A 20,817-nucleotide genomic window follows, 5' to 3' on the forward strand; every position below is an offset into this window, starting at 1 on the left:
ATGGACAAGGCACCTTTGGACCATCGCGTGGGCAGGCCTCGCTCTGGACCTGAAACTGAGGCCGGAGCGCGCCACCCGGGGAGTTTTCCATACGAACGCGAATCTGGGGCTGGGTCAGCACCTGCTTGATATTGCGTGCACGTACGCTTGAGGGATCGATCGATGGAGGCCGAGCCAGTAGATGCTCGGGCTGCGCGCGATTTGGGTGGGTGGGAGCGGTGAGGAGGGGTGATGTCGAAGGCTGTCGGTGAATGGAGTGATGGAGATGGGAGAGGGGAGCTTTCGAATAGGGGGCGGGGGGGGGCCAAGAGGAGGCGTAGGCTAAAGTCAGCGGGGGCGCAAGGGGGCGGGAGATTGCGTCACTCACAATGTCTATCTCTGAGGCGCGCTTCTTCTTTGAGAGGGCGGGGGAGGGGGAGGAGGGTGTGAGGAGACTTGTGGATGCGACATGGTACTCGACCGGAGTCTCGTAGACCCACGAGGCCGAGGGCATGGAGGAAGGTTGTGCTGGGGTTGGCTGTTGGGGGGGGGGGGGCTTTGGGTGAGGAGGAGGGTGAGGCGAAGGGGGACGGGTGACGGTGACGGTGACGGGGACGATTAGTGAGTGTGGTGAGTGAGTGGCAAGAAGTTGAAAGAGCGAAGGGGAGGGAGCGGAGTGGAGAGTGGAGAGTGGAGAGTGGAGAGTGGAGAGTGGAGAGTGGGGAGCACGGAGTAAGGAGTGAGGAGGTCGAGGCGAAGGGAGGTGGGGGGGGGGAAAGAGAGAGAGAGAGAGGCTCGGGCGCGTGTGTTGGGAGTGGAGGAGTGGAGGAAGGTCAGTGGCCAGCTAGCCAGTGGCCAGCTAGCCAGCAGATGGTGAACAGTGTGGATGCGATTGAGCACGGACGCTGAGGCCACCGGCCATGGGTGATTTGCGACGGGTTCTAGTCGGCCGCGTGTTGCCGGCTATAGCTGATGAGAGCTGATGGACGCGCGACACGAGGCGAGGGGGAGCAAGGAGGGGGAAGAGGGGTGTAGAGGGGCACAGTCAGCAGTGGATTCGGGGAGTGGACAATGTTCCTTTGGCGTGTTCGGGGTATGCGGCCATCCGGGGCATGTCGAGAGTGTCATCGTGTACATCGTGTACATCGTGTGAGGGCGTGAGGGTTCAGACCATCGTCCAATGCTCTGGGTCAGGTTAACAAATTGGTCTGCGTCTGGAGCAGACTTGCCTTGCATGCCTTGGCCGTTCTCCCCGCCGTCAGCATACTGTATCATCCGCTCTCCTCATCCCTCCTCATCTCCTCCCCAACACCGTGCGCAATTCATTCTCGCATGCTCGCAGGATCCCAGGATCCCCAATCGCAGGGATATAGGGATACAAAGGGCCATCCATATCCATAGGGCTAGCTGGGGTAAGCGATGAAACCAGGCATCGTGCACGGACCGTCTGTTGGCTGTCTGTCAGATGTCAGAGGATCAGAGGATCAGACGAGGGAGAAGAAATAAGATGGACCGCCATGCGGCCGGCGGCCCAAGCCACCCTCCACACGGACCGCCTTTGATCCTCGAACCACGGTCCTCGTCAGGAACCGATCTCCTCCTCGCCTCCTCCCTCCACTTATCTACCGGCTTTCTCCGCAAGCCGACGAGCCACGAGCCGCGAGCCGTGAGCCGACTCATCGGCGTGCGGATGCGGAAGCTCCGAGGCACGCCCACCGCCCCGTTTCCGCTCCTTCCCATGCCACCACCGACGTCGACCCCGAATATCCGCCATCCGCCATCCGCCTTTCCCATCCCTCTCCGGATCTCCGTCCCTCCGCCACAGGGAGAGGCGGAATTGAGGCCTCCAATCGTCAGACAACTATACTGTATGCGGATCGACTGTAGCTTGCAGGATCGCAGGAGGGCTCGCGGCTCGCGGTCAGCTGACGCTTATCAATCGGCTCGTGCGATTGGCGCGATTGGACGCGAGAACACGTTGTCGCCTTGCAAGGCCTCGTAATTGCTCGTAAGTGGTCGGCGGCTGCATTCTGCAGTTTTGCGATCTGCCTGATACGCAGCCGAAATGCCCACTCGGATCTGGCCTGCCTCTACTCGTAGCGTCCAAGTTGCGGTTCTCTCTGTCAGTACTGAAAGAGTAGAGTGGGCGGACGCGAATAGCAGTAAAATTAGCAGCAGCCAGCAGCCTGAGACGAGAGTATGGAATCAGGGAGGCAAGCCGTGGCAAGTCACATTGCTCCTCCATCCTCTTCACATTACTCGCTTGGCTGATCCTTTCTTAGACATTATTAGTGTCGCGTGGATGATCTTCGGATCTTCGGGTGCATGGTGTGCATGCGCATGCAGTGAGCGTGCAAGCGATCATCGTCGCGCGGTCGCGTGGCGACGCCGAGGGCAGGGCGAGAGGCGCCAGGCGCCAGGCGCGAGGCGTGAGGTTGCGCTTCGGGCCAGACCCGGCCGACATTATATGCGCCTGAAACGCGACATGCCTGGGAGCTGGCAAGCTGGTTAAGCTGGCAAGCTGGGAGATGAGAAGGCCCATGGGACCCCGGATCTACGGCCGTATCCACGCATGTTTTCCCACCTCCCTGCCCCCAGCTCGGTGCCTTGCTCTGCCATCTCCCAGCTGCTGGCTGCTGGCTGTCTGAGTGCTTGCCAGCATGCGGCCCATCTCCGAGTACGGAGAACGACGGCGGAGGCGCACCCAGTATGCCACAGACGCCTCCCGCCGGCAGGCCATCAGCTGATCAGCTGACATCTGACATCTGACATCTGGCTTGGCACCCCACGAAATTTCATTGGAGATGTTGTGTCTCATGGCCATGGATAACGTCCCGCTTTTCGCTGCCCACGCTAGCCTTGGATCGCTGGGTTATCTTGTCTCGGGCCCACGGGATCTCGAAAAGGGCAGGTTGGTACCGCATGCCGCATGAATGGGACGTGGATGAAGGGAAGATAGAGGATGACAACGGCGGCGTGGGAATCGACTGTCGTGTTTGACTTCTCCGCACTTGATGAATCATTATTACAGTACACTCGTGCACCGCTGCCAACTTGCAATGTATTCTGTGCCCAGGCACACAGGCGGAAGATCGAGGGTGTTGTCCCTGAGATCAAGTCGCGTCGTACAGCTCTGTCCCTGGATTGGCGGGCCTGGGCCAGCATGCCACGAACCACGAGCCACGAGCCACGAGGCGATGAGGCAAGGAGGCAAGGAAGCGAGAGGAGGTGCGGAGGATATGGATATATGGAATAAGGGACAATCAGGGAGATGGGGGGAATTGGGGAATGGATCAAGTCTAGCTCATGGCATTCACTCGATCTCCACCGTGGACGCTCTGGCACTCGCAATTCTCAAATCTGGCAGCTGGCAGTGTGCACGCGATCCACGCCAGCACGCCAACGCGAGCGCGCTAGCCTCCATCCAATTGTCTGCCGCCGCTATCCCCTAGCACTCTCATGTCACCTATCGACTCGGCCACTTGTAGATCGTAGAGCTTGTGAATCACCATTTACTCAGCACTCAGCACTTGGGCGAAACATCTTCATCCAGGCGCGTCTCATCTGCGCCTGCCAATCCCAGCTCCCGACCCGGCCTCCTCCGCTCCGCTCCGCCCCTCCATCCACAGATCCTCGCGTCTTCCGCACGCCCACACCCACACACGCGCGTACTTTCCATCTTCCTCGTCATCACGCGCAATCGCATCGCTACCTCCCATCTCATTGCGCATCGCATCACGCACCCCGCGCACTTTTTCCCCCTCCCTCCTCCTCCCACCCACGCTAGCCACGCTACATCACAACCCCATCTATACACCGCACAGCACCGCTTCCATCACTATCCGTCTATTCCAACATCGGAACATCGGGTCGACACCGTCTCACCGCCATCCAACTTCCCTGCCGAGTAGCGACTCACGCCGCCTGGCCGCCCAGCGCCACCATTCTTCCTCCCTACCTCCCTACGCGTTTGCGCGGCCCTCGTTCCCCCCAGTCTTCATTGAATCATTGTTTCACCCCACAACACCTTTCGACTTTCTACAAATTCAGCCGTGCCAAGCAAAATCATCTGGCATCTGGCAGCTGGCAGCTACCAAACTAGCAGATAGCAGCCAGCAGCACGCAACAGCCGCCGTCCTCACTCGACTCACACATCTATTGCACTAGAGCGACCAGCCACCTACGCATTCATCCACTTTGCACTCTCACACAACACACCAGACGGCTCCCACCTTCCCAGCCAACGGCCTACGTCAACACCAGTTTTGCTCTCTGCATTCATCCACTCTCCCTCTCCTATATATATATCCACCTCCTCGTCGACACCGCTTCCATCAGTCACTACCTCATCCCCTTTCCATCTCCACATCAGTGCACCAGTGCTCGTGCTCGGACCTAGTTGGTACCTCGACCACCTGCGTCTAAATCTGTGCCTATTCCCCACACGTTGGAACCATTGCCGCACCCCACGTCCACTGCCGCACCATCTTCCACCTTCCATCTTCCACGCTCCCACCAACTTTCCATCCACGCCGCGTGCCTCAAGTCTGGGTAGATTGGCTATTCGTCCCAATCTCACCCAAAAACTTTGAGCGCTCGTTCCAAAAACAACTGGTACTTGCCAGTGCGCCCCTCCGGCCCCCGGTTCCCGTGTTCCCGCCTTCCCCACCCCGCTTTCCACCCCCACGTTCCCACCCCGCCCCCGCCCATTTCCCAACTCCGGCCTCAAAGTCGTGCCTCGACGCGGCACAGACACTTGTCCCACCGGACAAAAACATTTTGGTGAGTCGACCATTGTCCATAGCGTGCTGGGATGCCGAGATGCGGTGCCGGGGTGCCGGGGTGCCGGGGTGCCGGGGTGCCTCCAAAGCTGCGCCGAACCCGCGTCGGCCATGCGGCCAACGTAGTGTAGTGCGGAGTGGTGCGGAGGGGTGGATGGCACCGGCGAGGCCTGCGGGTGATGGGAAAGATGTGAAGAGTGAAAGCGGAGGACAAGGATCCGCTCTCCGCTGATGATTTGGGTGAAGAGATGGGTGAGAGAGATGGTGATGTCATGCACGGGCAGGGCAGCAGGGGGGCGGCAGGGACGGCGTCCGGAATACGGTGTATGGGCATTGTGCCCCTCTGCACTCGGATGGCGCCTCGGCCCCCGCTCTCCCTCTTCCCTCTGGCTCTACGCCCTTCCGCCCGCTCGCCCGCCCGCCCTTGTCTCTCTCAGCCTCGCGCGTCATCCATGTCGCCGATCCCCTGGCAAAGCCGAGCCCCGAGCTACTTTCAAGGGCAGGAGGGGGGCATGAACGGTGGTGTCATTATCAATTATCGCGACACGAAATAGCTCTGCTTACACCAACACAGAAGTAGGCCACCTCTTCATCCTCCGGGTCGACCTACTCTTTCCCCCCTCTCTCCCTCTTCACCACTTGCCCTCTCCTCGCCATCACCGAGAGCGGCCCGGTCGTTGCGTGGGCATCTGTGAGTCTTCCCTTGCCGTGTCAATCGCCGGTGGTCATCCCCAACCGATAAAGAGGGATTCCCACGCAAGCCACGATTGGGGGCCCAGACCCTTTGTGTAGAGCAGAGTAGAGTGTGGTTGTTGCATTCCGCTTGCACCATCCCGCCCATGCCGCCCAGCACGCTATCGCTGCGTCGCTGCAGTGCCACTCTGCTCCCCCCCCCCCCCCATTGCATGAACAGAGCTAATCATTCTCTTCTCCCTCGCTTGATCCTCGTTCCTCGCACACTCGCACACTCGAACACTCGAACACTCGAACAATCAAACACATCCCCCGCTCATCTCGTCACTCCACCATCCCCCATCGCTCGCCATCACATCACACTTTCCCCCCTCCTCGCTTCAACTTCCGCCATCGCACCGAACATTTCGGTCTCGTCCTCTTACTTCTTCTCTCTACGCCCTCCACCACGCGTCAATATGTCGTCCACAACAGTCAGCTGAGCTCGATTTACAACGCCCCAAGCCCCTCTCCCTCATTCCTCTTCTTTACCACAACACGCAAAGGGTCTGCTCGACTTTCTTCCCATCCACTCCTGTCCACTTTCTTTTATATCACAGCCAAGCCCACCAGCCTTGATCTCCCCCCCAGAGGCTCAATCCCACCCATCTCGTCCACGTAAGTCGACTCCCACACGTGTGAAGCCGCGATCATATTGCGTCTTCCCGGCCATCGGTAGTCGGGACCCAAAACTGCAAGTGTATCACAAATCATCCTCGCAGCCGTCCCAAAAGGCTCCCAGCCAGCCGTATCGGCTGATGGCTATCGCGCCACGATCCACATCCCCTCTTCCCACACTTTCTGCTATGTCGTTCCTCTTCCCCTCTCCCTTTCCCTCTCCCTCTCCCTCTCCCCACTTGTTTGTCCCATCGGAGGATGAGGACGAGGACGAGGACGAGGACGAGGAGGGCGAGGCGCGAAGCGACGTACGCCACCATGTGCTTTCCCACTCCGCAACCGCTGCAAACCTCCCAGCCCCTTATCACACACCCTTATCGATGCCCTTGCTGACTTCCCAGCGCCTCGTTGCTTTCCCATTGCGAATCCCACCATGCCTTACGCAGAGCCCACCTCTCCAACCTCGCCGCTCTCGCCGCTGGGGGATGCGCGACCTAGGTATGCACGGCGACACTCGCACAACACCTCTCTCGAAGTTCGCCCCACCACCAGTCCCATGCCTGGACTTCCTCGCCGTGCCACATCGTCCGCTTTGACGACAACGACGAACACTCATTCTCACCGCAAGGGCACCCTCTCCAACTCTCCTCGGACAGCAGCCAACTCTGCTGCTCACCGTGAGGCTCTCGACGCCATGCGCACCGTGGAGCCACTCCAGTCGCCTCCTGCCAAGGGCTCCGACTATAGCATCCTGGGACTTCGAATTGACAAGGCCACTCCTTCTAGCACCTCTCGAGCCGCCAAACCTCCAGCTCTAGCTCCTTCAACGCCTCCAGTCTCCCATTCCACGTCCCATTTGCTCCAGCGGCAGAAGCGCGTCTCGTCCTCATCCTCGTCTTCATCACTTCCCTCACCAACCGAGCCACCCGAGCCGCATAGCCCCGTCAACTCCACGCGTCCATCGGACCGAATGGTGCGCAAGAAGTCGGGCGAGATGGTCAAGCCCGCTCTCAAGAACCGCTCTCTATCCACTCCTGACCTCGGCCGTGGTGGGAAGGAGGATCTGTGGGCAAAGTCAAAGTCATCGCACAACTTGCGCGAAAGGACAAAGAGTGTGCGCTTCGACGAATGTGGGCTTGAATCTGTCGTTCACTTCGCGCGCGGTCAGCGGCCCGACGCACTGATCAAGGGGCCGGACGGCGAGGATGATCAGGAACACGACCTGTCAGATTCTGTACACTTCCGCACACGCCGCAGCGGGGTTCCGCGTGGGGCGGGCGTCGCTCAGACGGAGATCCAGATCGACACATGCAGTGCCGTGCCCCGCGTGCGCCTCGACTTTGGCCCTGGTACATATGGTCTGCTCAACAACGAGTATGTTGTCCTCGAGCGCATCGAGATGAGCCAGCCTTTGGGGCTGCGTGGATCGGTGCTCGTTCGCAACATCGCCTTTGAGAAGTGGGTGGCCGTGCGCTTCACCCTGGACGACTGGCAGTGAGTACCCCGGGCACGCCCGCAGATCATTCTGAACCTCTCTTGGCCAGCTTGCTGACATCTCAGGACGGTTTCGGAGGTATCGGCGTCGCACGTTTCGCACATCCCCGCTGGAACCACCGGCGACGAGGGCTGGGACCGTTTCACCTTCAACATTAAGCTCGAGGATTATCGCCGGAAAATTGAGAACCGCTCGTTCATGTTCTGCGTCCGGTACAATGCCAACGGGGGCGAGTGGTGGGATTCGAACGGCGGCCAGAACTATCACATCTCGTTCAAGCAGCAGGCGAAGAGCCGCCAGCGTCCTACTTCGCAGTACTGGAGCGGAAGTCTCACGCACGGAACTGCATCGGCGGAGACTACCACTCTCCCTCGGCGCAACGGACCCCGCAACTGGTCGTTCCCCAAGTCGACCGTGCAGGCCATCGTTGCTCCGCCTGAGCGCCCCGATTCACCAGCACTCTCCCCACCGCCACAGGGCGCATTCCGCGCGCCCTCTGCACCCGACGTGCATTCGCACCTGCGCCTCCAGAAATATTGCGCGCCTTCGCCGCCCCAGTCACCCCCCAAGACACTTCCATCCGCCGTGGGAGGAGGGCTTGTGCCCATTGTTCTGCCCCTGGCCCCTGAGCGGGCACGTGCCGTTCCTCCGTCGCCCATGACCCTTGTTCATGGCCGCCCGGCCACGACTTGGGTTCCCACCGAGTTCACTGTCAACGCGGAGGACGAAGTGTTTACAACGACATCGGAAGAGTCGTCAGAGGTCGACAGCGTCGGCGAAAGCACGCCGACTGCGGCCGGTGCGCGCTCGCCAGAGATGCAGCCCATCATTGACGGTGCCACATTCGTCACGAGCCCCGTCACGAGTCCAGTGACGGCTAGAGCCGAGGACAAGGGTCGCAGCAACATACAGCGCAACACGTCCGTCTCGGGGGATCTACACTCTCTGGCAAGTGTAGACTCGAGCGTCGGTCTCATGACTCCCCCGAGCAGCAATCTCTCCTCTCCGCCAACTCCAACGACGCTCCTCCCTCCTGAATCCCCTACCACCTCCATGTCGACTGGAGACTCGTCTCCTGTCAACACGTGCAGCTCGGTCACGCCCGACGACAATGTCGATGGCGGCCGTCTAGGCGGTACTCTGAACGCTGCAACGTACCAGGAGTTTCTCGAGAGGTTCTGCTTCTTCAAGTCGCCCCCTACCACCGCCATGGCCCTCGAGGAGCAGTACACCGGGTCCTACTTCCCGCCCGTGACTGGCAGCAGCTACTACAGCGGCTTTGGCTTGGGCAGCACAACGCCGCCCGGTGCGATAACGCCGACGTTTGACAGATTCAACATGGCGCGCGCCACCACGCCCACAAACGCGAGTGCGACCTCGGGCTCGAGCTCGACCCCGCGCGCGTCGCCAACGCGCTCGCCGGCCCCGAACACGTTCCCGCTCCCGTGGACGCCCGAGGACCCGGCGCTGAAGATGACCGCGGCGTAAAACGACCTTGTCATCACACGTGAACCAAAAGGCAACAGCAACGACGAGACACGACGAACCACGTCCCGGCATGCGACGTCCCATGTCATCACATCCACCTGCAATCATATATCAAGAGTATCACTCGCCCTGTATAATTCCCCCCACCCTATCCTACCCACGGACGTGTTGCCATTATCCTACCATATCATTGTCATGAGTCTGTAGCAGGCGCTACGAAGCGCCATTGTCTCCATGCATTTGTTGAAGTACAAGAGTTGGGCGAGGGCGCGACGGGCGCGGGCGCGACTTGTGGCATGAGGTGGGGGAGACGAGCACCCCACTTTGATAAACACAGGTCTTGCTCGCGAGGGTTGCATTCGCCGGATCTCGTGCGCATCGCATTGCCACAACATCAAGGCACGAATAATTTCAAGTGGAGGCATCCCCGTGGGGAAAGCGAGTATTTTGGCCATCCTTGCGCTGGCCACTCTCCACAACACACCATGTCCGACTCTGACCACGAGATTGAGATGACGCTCGGCGTCGCCGGGACGCTCGGCGCCGGCGACGCCGCGGGCGCTGTTGCTGCTAGCACCGGTTCTCCCGCCCCCGGCGCAGCTACGGACGACCTCGCATTCATCCAGAGCCTGGTGGAGCAGGGCGCTGTCGTCGGCGCCCTCCCGCCCGTGACGATGAGCGCGGCGGAGAAGCGCGCGCTCGTTGAAGCCGAGATGGCCGGCGCCATCCACCCCGCCACCACTTCCCCCGCGACCACTACCTCCGCCGCCCCCGCCACTGCCGCCGCCGACGACGAGATGGACTCGGAGTCGAGCTCCGAGTTCGAGTCCGACGACGACGACAACGCCGCGCCCGTGACCCGCGCACAGCTAGACGCGCTCATCGACACCTCTTCCGATGAAGATGACGACGACGACTACGACCTCAGCGGCAAGCTCGGTGCGTTCGGGATGGAGGTGATCGACGACGACGACGAGCCGTCCGCCATCACGAGCGCGCATGAGGTCGCGCTGCCCCCGGTTCCGCAGCCGCCTGTGGCGCACCTCGGCGCGGATGTGCGTCTCGTGCTCGCTGGCGAGGTGGTTAGTTGGATGAAGGATTCGAAGCTGGAGGCGTGGCGGGCGCGGGAGGAGAAGGGGGAGGAAGAGGGGGATGGCACGGAGGATGTGGAGGAGGAGGGCAAGGATGTCGACGGCAAGGTCGAGGCCACCGAGGCCGCGGACGTGCAGACCGAGGCCGTTGAGAGCAAGGCCGAGACCGAGCCCGTCAAGTCCGAGACGACCGAAGTCGCGCCCGCCGAGTCCGAGTCGACTGCAGTCGCCACGGAAGCTACGGCTGAGCCCAGCGCCGCCGATGTCGACATGGCGCCCGCCGCACCCGCCGAGCCTACCACCTCCCCCACATCACCCTCCTCCGCACCCCCCAAATTCCTCTCCGCCGGCACGGTCGTCGTGCGCGCCTCCTACGCCGACGGGTGGCTGGAAGCCGACTCGGTCCTTACAACGTCCTCGGGCGCAGTCCTCGGCACGATCTTCGACACGTTCGGACCCCTTACCTCGCCATTCTACCTGCTGCGCCTGCCGCCCCCGCCGTTCCCCTACCCGTCCTTGGCGGCCGGCGACCGCGTCTACGTGCCCGCGGACGCGCGCTACCGCACCTTCGTCGACATGGCGGCGGTGCGGGACCCGCGGTTCCGCAGCGACGCGTCCAACGTCTTCGACGAGGAGATCGGCGACGACGAAGTCGAGTGGAGCGACGACGAGGCGGAGGCCGCCGCCCGCCGCCGCAGGAAGGGCAAGAAGCGTGTGCCGCACGCCGACTCTGCCGCCGACGAGGGCGAGGTCGGCGCGCGCCGCCTCGTGAATTACGGCGAGGAGCGGCGCGGGCGCGGACGCGGGAGGGGAGGACCGGGGCGCGGACAGGGCCGCCCCATCGCCGGGGCCGGGCGCCCCATGCACGCCCTCCCCCCGCGCCCGGACTTCGGGTATCAGAACCAACACCAGAACCAGAACCAGAACCAAACCCAAAACCAGAACCAGCAAGGATACATGCCGTATGCGCCGGCCGCGTACGATCCCTCGCAGGCCAGCTTGGGCTTGCCGTCGATGCCCCAGATGCCCCAGCAGGCGGGGATGGGCTACGGGATGCCCATGGGAGGCATGGGCGGCATGCCGATGGGATACCCCCAGTTCGGGCAGCAGTTTGGGCAACAGTTCGGACAACAGCAACAGCAGCAGCAAGGAGGCAACGCGCCGGCGATCAACCCGCGCTTCGCCGCCATGATGGGCATGGGCGGCATGGGAATGGGAGGGTACTGGCCGCAGGGCAACCCCGGTCCCGACAACCAGCAGCAGTAGCCAGATTGTACTCGTACTCGGTACCTTGCAGCATACTTTAGTTGTGACAGCCCACGGGCCATGCATCCCTGACATATAAGATTGGCGTCCTACGCCTCGGTCTTCTCGGCCTCGGCCTCGGCCGCGGCCGCAGGCTCGTCCTTAGCCTCCTCGGACTCGACTGCTGTCAGCGAGATACGAGTCACAACTCACCCTCCTCGTCGTCGCCCTCGGCCGGCGCATTCTTCTTCTGCATCTTGGCCACGAGCTTCTCGACGCGCGCGATCTCGTCCTGCAGTCAGTGTTGCTGTCCGCTAGATAACCGAGCTGCGCGCTCTCCACACGCTGCCCGCCGCTACACAGCTCGCTCGCCCCACTCACCTTGGTCTTCTGCTCCGAGTTGGCCTCAAACCATGCCTTCTTCGTCTCGAGGTCGGACACGGCGCGCGCAATGTCGTCCTTGCCCGTGGGCGGCGAGATGCCGAAGCCCAGCAGCGCACTCAGGAGGTGCATGGGGAGGTTGACGCTGTCAGCGTGGGCCGGGGCGGTGGGCGTCGCAGTCCCCGACGCGGCGTTGGAGCCAGTCGCACTCGCGCCCTTGCGCCCCTTCTTCTTGCCCTTGCCCGAGCCGGCAAACCAGCCGTCAAGCTCGTCGTCCTTCTTCTTGAGCTGCATGCCCGCAAAGTCGGACGTGACCTGGCGCACCTCGGGCGCCTTGACGCCCGCGATCGTCGTCGCCTTCTTCTCCGTGCTCGTCGCGGGCACCTCGCCCACGCCGTACTTGCCAGCGAAGTAGTTGATGAGGATGGTGCAGTCCTCGATTTCAGAGGCGTACGCGGGCGCCTTGGCGTCCTCGCGCATCTGCGTAATTTCCTCCTCGCGGCGCGCAGCGTCCTCCTTGGCCTTCTCGGCCTTGAAGCGCTCCTGCCGCGCCTGCCGGATCGCCTGCTGCTTCGCGTAGTACTTGTCCTTGGCGTCGTGGAAGGCCTGCGCCGCGTCGCGCTTGCGCGCGTACAGGTCGTCCATCTGCTTCGAGATGGCGGTGCGCTCGTCGTACAGCTTGTTGCGCTCGGCGTACGCCTTGTCGCCCTCGGCGCGCAGCGCGTCCATCTCCTTCTTGAGCGCGTCAAACCGCTCCGACACCTTCTTGGCCTCGGGGTCGTCCAGCTGCTTCTTGAGCGCCTCAATCCGCTCCTTGTCCGCAGCGATCGCCTCGTCCGAGCTCCCGCTCGCCTCCATCGTCTTGCGGGCACGCTTAAGCATCGTGATCTCCTGCAGCGCCTTCTTCTCGTCGACGAGCTTCATCGTGCCCGACTCGACCTGCGCGTTGAGCGCCGCCACGCGTGCGTCGACCTCAGCGACGTTCTTGAACCCCGTCTTCTGGCGCTGCGCCTGAACATCCTTGATCTTCTTGTTGACACTGTCCTGGAGCTTGCGCATTTCGTCGAACAGCTTGCCGCGCTCCGTCTTGAACTTTCCCTGCTCGCCGCGCAGCGCGTCCATCTCAGCCTTGAGCTGCGAGCGTCTGTCATCGCCCTTGGGCGCCTGGGTGAGGGCTATGCGGCTGCGGAGGGCGTCCTGAACGTTAGCAGCGAGATAGAAGGATGCGAGCATGTCCAGTAGGTGCAACGTAAGGCCTGAATCGCGACCTTAACCACCCCGAGATGACAAAGGAAGCCAGCAAGCTCTGTGCAAACTGGCGCGCCCGAGGGCGCATTCGTAGCGTGCGCAGCAGCGCATCGGAGCGACGCCGGCGCGATCGCCCACGGGCGCCTCTGTGCCTCCACTGCAACATCCCGCCGCTTTCTCCGACCTTCACGGCCCGCCCGGCGCCGCGTCCACGGCGGTCCTCCGCCCTCAACGCACCTGCTTAGCCTTGAGCGCCGCAATCTCCTTGTTGAGCGCATCCTGCTCGGCGTTGTACTTGTTCTGATCCGGCTTGCCGCTGTGCTCCTCGTGCTCCGCCGCGGCGGGCACGGGCTTGTCCGTCTTGCCGTTGAGCTTTGGCGCGGGCTTTTGGGATGCGGTCGGGGGTGGCATGGTGGGTGGTCACAAAGAAGAGAGCAAGAGTTGTGCCGGGGTTGATGAAGTCGAACACGAACTGGCAGCACCGCTCAGGGAGCTCAGGGACCGGCGACCCACGCGGAAACTGACAGAGACGTGGCGGCCTGCGCCGGATAAATGTGGCGTGCCTGGCCAATTGGGTTGGTCAGGTGTGGTAGAGAGTGCCGCCGGCAGTGAGGCGCCGCAGTAGGTGAGATGTCATGCATGGAGATGATGGGTGCTCTACAATCTACGATGAGATGAGGGATAAGCCATCGTGGGGTATGTCTAGAAGAAACCGCGGACGTAACTCCAACTCCATCCCGGTGTGAGGTCGGCAGGAACTTCACGGTACTCTCGAATACGGGCTTTGGTCTGTCACTGCCGGAAGAATAGTCACATAACCTTGCGGTGCTTACAGTGGCAAACCTACGGCAGCACCTTGTGGGCGGGATATCGGGGTGTGCTATCCTCGTGCTCGAGATGGAGCCGCTAGGAGACAGAGCTGTTTCTCCTATGTGGGACTAGGCGGCCCAGGCACAGCTTCGACCACCACCTCGACCACCACCTCAATCTCGACCACAACTTCGCTCTCCGAGTTAGAGGACGGTACAGGAGGCAGCGCCTCCGAAGAGTTCAGAACCAGATCGGACGATGGAGTGGAAACGCTGGTAGGCGTGGGGGAAGGCTTGGGCGTCGGTGCGAATGATGACAAATTGGCTGTCTCCCGTGTCGTGGTCACGTCTTTCGTCGACGTCGTGGTCGGCCCTGCAGTTTCCGACTTCCGCGGGGTGCTCGTCTCGGGGCTTGGTGTCGGCGTAGTGCTGGGTGTCTCCTGAGGAGAGTTTGAAGAATTGTTCGAGGGGTCCAATGACGTGCTTATGTCCAGGGTAGGCGAAGTACTTGTGCCCAGAGTAGGCGGCGTGCTCGTCTCCGGAGTAGGCAGCGTAGTTGATGGGTTGAACGTGGGTAACGGGGTAGTGGTTAGAGTTGATGTGTACGATGGAGACGGCGTGGGAGTTGGAGACGGGGTAGTTGAGTCGGAGCTTGGCGGTGGCGTTGTTGAGGTGGAGGACGGGGATTGAGTAGGTGTGCTGGGCGTCTCCTGCCGAGTTGATGTGTCGGAGGCCGGCGACGGCGTTGTCGTTTCTGGTGGCAGCGACGGCGTAGTAGCGTCTGAAGTCGTGGTAGTCCCTGGAGTCGTGGTGGTGCCTGGGGTAGTGGTGGTCCCAGAAGTTGTGGTGATTCCAGGCGTCGTTGTTGTGCCAGCCGTCGTCGTTGTGCGAGGAGTTGTGGTGGTGCCAGGCGTGGTTGTGGTGCCAGGTGTCGTGGTCGTACCAGGCGTCGCGGTCGTGCTGGGCGTTGTTGTGGTTGTCGCAGAAGTCGTGGTAGTCCCAGGCGTCATGGTTGTAGTCCCAGAGGGCATCGTCGTGCTGGATGTCTGGGGTACAGTGGAGTTTCCCGTGATTGTCGGGAATATGTTTGGCGGCGGGACGTAGCTGAGGGTAACGCCCGCAGCACTAAGGGCATCGTACAGCGGCACGATAGTGGTGCTCGCGGCCGGACCGACCAAATTACTCGCTGTTCCCGGAAACCCTCCCTGCCGCACATGCACGCCGTCGCCGAACCACGGCACGACCCACATGCCCGGCGCGACGCTTGCGAGGAGGTCGACCTCGAAGCCCATCTCGAAGAAGATGGCGTCCCACGACTCCGCGCACTCCGCCATGGGCGCGAGGCACGCGTGCCCGGGCGAGTCGGGGGCCGCGCAGTCGTGTATGTTTAGCCATCGGCCTGCGTGGCAATCTGGGTCAGCGGCGCTATGGACGGACGTACACTGCACGGTTTGGAAGGTGGGGCCGCCGCAGCGGAAGGCCGCGAAGGAGGCGTCGCACGTCCCGCCCTCTTCTTGGCCGGGCAGGATGGAGACGAGGGGCACCGCGCCCCATGTCGACCAGTTGCGCGAGGCGTCGTTGCTAGTCGGGACAGGGGGGAGGTCAGCCTTCGGTGTGATGTATGTCCGCAGGCGCTTCGTGAACCATGGCTTGGCTTTGCGGACGGGAAAGGCGGCGGCGAGCGGATGGGTGACTAAAGGGAGGAGAAAAAGGAGGGAGTGGGCTCTCATTGTGGGTTGTGGCCAGGTGAATGAATGCTGTGGCGGATGGGTGGACTGTGCGACGTGGTGGTTAATTGATGGTGAGATTGTCGCGGCTTGCGTTGGAGAGGAGCTTTTATACTACGGTACGGACTGGCTGTAAAGGTCAAGTGGGCTATTGTAAAGCAATGGGGAGACAACGGCTCGCAGTGAGTATATGTATCATGACTGCGGCCGTCTGAGGCCTGCGACGACCGACCCTCAGTGGTCACCATCGCATCGGCCATGTCCTCCTTTGTCCGACATTTGGGTGTTTGTGCCTGGTCGGCCGCGCGCACGGGCACAGCAAATGTCAGTGGCGCGGTAGGCGGTGAGTAGAAGTTCGTTTGTTTCATAACACCTGCCGCTGCCCCCTTTCGGGCTTCACGGAGACGCGTGCACGGCCTCGCTGGGAATTCACTACCGTGGCGATCAGTGTCGGGGCACCGGTACCGCTATCTTGAGAAATGACGGCCTTCATCGATTCTTCGTGCATACTAGGCCGCTGAGATCATCCTCAGACTTCGGATTTGTCTCAAGAGAGGGTGCTGCCTCTTCCTGAACGTGGCTCACCATTTGCTTGAAGATGTCTGTATAAGCGTCTTCTCCGTCTCATCCAATCCCCCATAATCAGTTACACCTGCATGCAAATTGTTGGATTACCCTAAGTCGCCTCGTATGTCAGCGCCGTCTCCTTGATTGTGATGCGCGCCGTCCGTGCTGCAGGCCACTCGACGCGGACATCACTCAGCGCGCCCGTGTCCTCCATCGGTGCTGCTGTCAGCCCCTTCCCCACTTGACCCTCACTCGATCCCGCCCGGAATATTGGGAAACGACGGTACGGCTGGCCCGCCTTGCCGCCTTGTCTCGGAGGACCGCCAACGTTGAAGAACCCGCTGATGCTCGAGCCGACCTTCCACACCGTGCTGTCGCCCTCGTCCAGCGACACCGTCACCAATCGCCGCCCGTCGGGTGAGAAGCTGACGGCGCTCACGCTGCGCTTGTGTGGCTCGAGCACGTACAATCGGGATGCCGTCTTGAGGTCGTACATGATGACAGCGCCCTCGTTCGTGCCCACCACAAGCTTCTGTGTGCCGGCATGGAAATCAATCGTCGTGAAGGCCTGCACGAGCTCGTTCAAGATCACCGTCGCAGCCTCCCACACGTCGTCGCGCATCTTGCCAATGTTCGGGTCGAGAGACTTCACCACACTCTCGGCAATCCGCGGGAGGCCGTTCTCCAGCAATGCAGGACGCTTGCGTGCCATGAAAACGCACAGCTTCATGATGCTCGTCCGGCCCTCAACCGTCTTGGCATCCAGGATGTCCATCGAGAGCGTGCTCATGAAGAGGGGCGCGTTGGACGATGCCACTGACAACACAGCGAGACGTGCTTGCGCCGCGAGGTTGGCCCCAATCTCCTTGTGTGTTGAGAGGAAGAAGAGGCGGCGCAGAAGGTCCATGGGGTCCACATAGGTCTGCCAGGTGGCGAAAGCCTTGGCACACAGCTCAATCGCAAGGCCAACGTACGTGTGATCCGGATCGTTCAGATACATTGCAATTGACTCGGCGACGGCCTTGAGCGCGCTGGTGTGAGCGGATGTAGGTCCTCTGGCTTACCTGGTGCTGAGCATCTCAAACCGGTGCAGCGCAATGCCCCCGACCATTGTGAGGGCTCTCGCTGATGTACTCGAGAAGCGCTCAGACGAGTCGCAGTTAGCCGGCACTGCCGTCAGCGTGGGAGTAGCGACCAGGCTCACATTTGTCCTGCCATTTTGACACAAGATCCTCAATCTCCTCGTTTGACATACGACTCAGCCGCACACCAAACAACATCCTCGCAGCCTGGTGCACGTCGAACGCCGAGTCAAAGTAGAACGCGGCAAAGAGCTCCGCGTCGGCCTCGAGCGCGTCCTCTGGAAGCGAGGCCGCATAAAATGCAATCACGTCCGCGGCCCACTGCTCGTGTTCTGGCGAGTCGAGGAATGGACGCAGGAGGGACACAATCGCCAGCTGGCGCAGGCAGGTGGTGGTGGGTGATACGCGCCACACGCCCGCCGCGCTCGTGAAAGCCACAGTGGCAGTGGCGTGAGGCCCTTCCCAGCCGACCGCAATGGGCTTGGAGGGCGGAGTGATCTCAAGGTTGTGGGTACACACCTCGTCAATCGCGGGATTGAGCCCGAAGGTCAGGAAGGAGGAGAGGAGCCCACGCAAAGCGGGAAGTGGTGACTCGCCGGATCGGCTACTGAGCCACCGTCCGAGCGCGCGCAGATCGAGCTGCAGTAGTCGTCCCAGGTCTGAGCGGGGTGGCAGCGGACCGACCACTTTTGACACTGGCGAGTCGAGTGGTGGCGCGGCCTGGAACTGCACCTCAGCCCAGCCACCCGTGTTCAGCATGTCGTCCGCTGCGTCAAGGCCCGTGCTGCGCCGGAACTCGCCCGTGTCCACATTCCATACGCGAGCCTTCTGGATCTCATAAGCCAGTAGGATCTTGTCCCCGCCAATGTAGATCTTGGTGAGGGGCGCACGTGCGGCGGGGAGGAGGAAGAGCTGCTGCAGCTCCTTTAGACTGACGACGGAGACCGACCCGCATGTTGACGTGCACAGGAGTGTCCCCTGAAGCGAGCCGGCCTCTTCCATAACGAGGAGGGTTGCTGAGCGCACCGGTGTATCGAAGAGTGTCAACGAGGCACGCAATCTCAGCGTGCTGATGTCAGCTTGATAGGGCCGCAACTCACGCGGCGTCCCACAACCTCAACCCTCCGTCCTCATCACCAGCAACAAAGAAGAGGCCATCGGTGGCGTGCTCTGAACGAACGATCGTGGAGTACGTGACCGCAGCCCCGGAATCGCTCTCAGACGATGCACCTGGTGGCACCCCGTGGAGGTACTCGGAGGGGGTCTGCTTTGACACAGAGCCGTCGTCTGTGGTCAGCTCAGAGTACGTAGCGCAAATTCACTTGTAGCGACATATAATGTGTCTGCACCCATGGGGCATATGTGCTCCCCAGCCGTCGGCGCCACCAGCTTGACTTCAGACCGGTGCTCCAAACTGCCCAGGCTGAAATTTGAGACAGCGGTGTCCGTAACGGTGTACAGCACGCCAGCTGAGAGGTATGCCTCGTGGCCCTCGACACTCTTGCGCAGAGTCCACTGCTGGGGCGTTTTAAGCGCCCCGTCTCTCGAGTATACCGCCACCATGTCCGAGTCAGTGACGATGCAGACATCGTGCCACCCGGAGGTGAAGACGACGTCCTTGCCCACGCCATCGGGCGCAGCAAGGGAGCCGCGCACTTTCAGGCGAGTGCCATCAAACTCGAACGCCTCGACGTGCCCGTCGCCCAAGCCTACGCCCTGCCCATTATCGTGCAGGCGGACCGAACGCCAATGCCCTCCTCCGTCGCGCGGAATCTCCACGCCCTGGTCGACGCCAGCCGGCGTTTGCTTCTCAGCGATGTCGGGCTTCTTGGCTATCCGTCGCGCGGCGAGGAACTTTGACAGCCCACTCTGGTTCGCCTCTTGCCTTGGGGAGCGCATGCGAAGGCCGCCCAGCGCGCCACCCCGCCGAGTGGGCTCTGGCTTGAGAAGCGCAGCTGTTGTGGACGGTGAAGGGGCAGAGACGGCGCGCGGGGTATTGGCACCACTCGGGGGCGGGGTGTTGGGGAACGTGAGGCGATACGACATGACAGATGTTGGTGTAGCGTGGAGCAGGTAGCTGGCTTCGCCATTTGAGGTCACACCGACATCTCCCACGCCAGGGAGCTCGAGATTCGCAACGCACGCGTGTGAAGGAATGGCGAGCATGGCGACGCGCGTGACCTCTCCATTTGGAGAGGGCCACGGTGACGGCCACGGCTCGCCATTAGCCACGAGCATAGCACCCTCTTCACGCGCCGCGAGGTGCACCCTCCGCCAGAGCCAGGACGGCGCGAGTCGCGGCGTTCGATTCGCCTCACCGGTTGCGGTAGGCGGGGCCGCGTGGTCCAGGCTGACGTGAGTGACCAGCTGGAGTGTGGACAGCGTGATTACATCGAGCAGGCCCACGTCGCGCAGTACGACAAGCTCATTTACCTCCTCGAGAACGGCGAGGTCAACGATGCTACCTCGTCCCGGCTCAGGAAGAACAATTCGCACTGGTGCCTCCGTAGTCTTGCGCTCCAGCCGCGGAGTGTTCTGGGTCGTAGTTGCCGCCACGCGCGGTTCGGCGGCCTTCAGTTGTCGTGCCTCCTCGACTTCGCGCGCGTCCTCGGCCTCATTCCGCGCCATCGCGCGGTCGACATCCATCTCCTGTATCTTGGACTTGGCCTCGCGTTGTGCGCAGTCATCTTCAGCGCTCCGTAAGACACCGGTGATGCTCGTGACTGCGCCGGACGACTCCGAACCACTCGACTTGGGTGTCACAGTACCGTCCGGTTCCTCCTTCACAGTTACGCCGGATATCCCTCGCCTAGCAATACCAGAAAGTCCGAGGCCGAGACCTGAGCGATCGTCGACGGGCATTTCTGCTTGCTCTCTCAGCTGCTGGAGTAGCTCACTTCTCTCTGCAATTGAGGCGGAGGTGCGATGGGTGTGGCCATCGGAACGCGATGGCGTGGCAATCGCCATGGAGACTTGAGAGGAGGGAATGAGCGCGGCCGTGGAGCCTGTGGGTGAGAGAACGCGACGGAGGGAGGTGGACGTCAGCACAGAGGAAGACGAGGACAGCGCCCGTGGTCGCCCCTGCACCGTGCCCGCCGAGGAGGAGGACGCCGTCCGCGGCGTCATCGGCCGCGATCCAGGCGCGGACGCATCAGACAGCAATAAATCCGGTGGGGCAAGATGAGATGGAGCGTCGACCTTCGAGGAGATGATCCACACGGTGTTGTCGGCGCCTGCGAGCGCCAGGCGCTTGGTGGGGCCCGACCTAGTTTTGGTGCTCCATGCTGCTACGCGGACGGGTGAGGTCGGCAGCGCTCCCGTGGCCTGCTCGTCGGGGAGGAAGGGGATGATCAAGGGGGGCTCGGGGATGAGGCTAGGCCCCGGCATGGTGTTGTTGTTGTTGTGAAGTGAGAACGATGCGAAGCCGAGACTTGGGTTGCCTCCAATAACTCGCACATCATGACGTCGTCAAAAGTGGGGGGTAATCAATCCTAATCCCCCAGCTATGTCTCTAATCCCAATTTGGAGCGAGCGGACGACCTCCACTTGAAACGTTCAGTTTCAGAGTGGTGAC

General features: G+C 61.8%; 7 protein-coding genes across 7 annotated transcripts; 3 read left to right on the forward strand and 4 right to left on the reverse strand.

Moving 5' to 3' along the window:
* Positions 1-4,159: 4,159 nt before the first annotated feature.
* COLE_00319 (uncharacterized protein) lies at positions 4,160-4,774 on the reverse strand (the record flags this gene model as incomplete). The annotated part of the gene is made up of 1 exon (XM_018419442.2): positions 4,160-4,774. The coding sequence occupies one exon, from the start codon at positions 4,772-4,774 to the stop codon at positions 4,160-4,162; it is 615 nt and encodes a 204-aa protein (XP_018277647.2).
* An 891-nt stretch (positions 4,775-5,665) lies between these two features.
* COLE_00320 (uncharacterized protein) lies at positions 5,666-5,935 on the forward strand (the record flags this gene model as incomplete). Its single annotated transcript, XM_018419441.2, has 1 exon — positions 5,666-5,935. One exon carries the CDS (start codon positions 5,666-5,668, stop codon positions 5,933-5,935), a length of 270 nt encoding a protein of 89 aa, XP_018277646.1.
* A 608-nt stretch (positions 5,936-6,543) lies between these two features.
* COLE_00321 (uncharacterized protein) lies at positions 6,544-9,093 on the forward strand (the record flags this gene model as incomplete). The annotated part of the gene is made up of 2 exons (XM_018424836.1): positions 6,544-7,604; positions 7,671-9,093. 2 exons carry the CDS (start codon positions 6,544-6,546, stop codon positions 9,091-9,093), a joined length of 2,484 nt encoding a protein of 827 aa, XP_018277645.1.
* A 485-nt stretch (positions 9,094-9,578) lies between these two features.
* On the forward strand, positions 9,579-11,450 carry COLE_00322 (uncharacterized protein; the record flags this gene model as incomplete). Its single annotated transcript, XM_018426793.2, has 1 exon — positions 9,579-11,450. The coding sequence occupies one exon, from the start codon at positions 9,579-9,581 to the stop codon at positions 11,448-11,450; it is 1,872 nt and encodes a 623-aa protein (XP_018277644.1).
* An 89-nt stretch (positions 11,451-11,539) lies between these two features.
* On the reverse strand, positions 11,540-13,469 carry COLE_00323 (uncharacterized protein; the record flags this gene model as incomplete). The annotated part of the gene is made up of 4 exons (XM_018423606.2): positions 11,540-11,610; positions 11,643-11,721; positions 11,811-13,007; positions 13,296-13,469. The coding sequence occupies 4 exons, from the start codon at positions 13,467-13,469 to the stop codon at positions 11,540-11,542; spliced, it is 1,521 nt and encodes a 506-aa protein (XP_018277643.1).
* A 517-nt stretch (positions 13,470-13,986) lies between these two features.
* On the reverse strand, positions 13,987-15,159 carry COLE_00324 (uncharacterized protein; the record flags this gene model as incomplete). The annotated part of the gene is made up of 1 exon (XM_018423605.2): positions 13,987-15,159. The coding sequence occupies one exon, from the start codon at positions 15,157-15,159 to the stop codon at positions 13,987-13,989; it is 1,173 nt and encodes a 390-aa protein (XP_018277642.1).
* A 1,111-nt stretch (positions 15,160-16,270) lies between these two features.
* On the reverse strand, positions 16,271-20,630 carry COLE_00325 (uncharacterized protein; the record flags this gene model as incomplete). The annotated part of the gene is made up of 6 exons (XM_018423604.2): positions 16,271-16,380; positions 16,414-17,192; positions 17,226-17,331; positions 17,366-18,312; positions 18,344-18,530; positions 18,566-20,630. 6 exons carry the CDS (start codon positions 20,628-20,630, stop codon positions 16,271-16,273), a joined length of 4,194 nt encoding a protein of 1,397 aa, XP_018277641.1.
* Between the last annotated feature and the right edge of the window lie 187 nt (positions 20,631-20,817).

The sequence above is a fragment of the Cutaneotrichosporon oleaginosum genome, assembly GCF_008065305.1.
Source record: "Cutaneotrichosporon oleaginosum strain ATCC 20508 chromosome Unknown ATCC20508_contig01, whole genome shotgun sequence".
In the NCBI taxonomy this organism is placed as follows: domain Eukaryota; kingdom Fungi; phylum Basidiomycota; class Tremellomycetes; order Trichosporonales; family Trichosporonaceae; genus Cutaneotrichosporon; species Cutaneotrichosporon oleaginosum.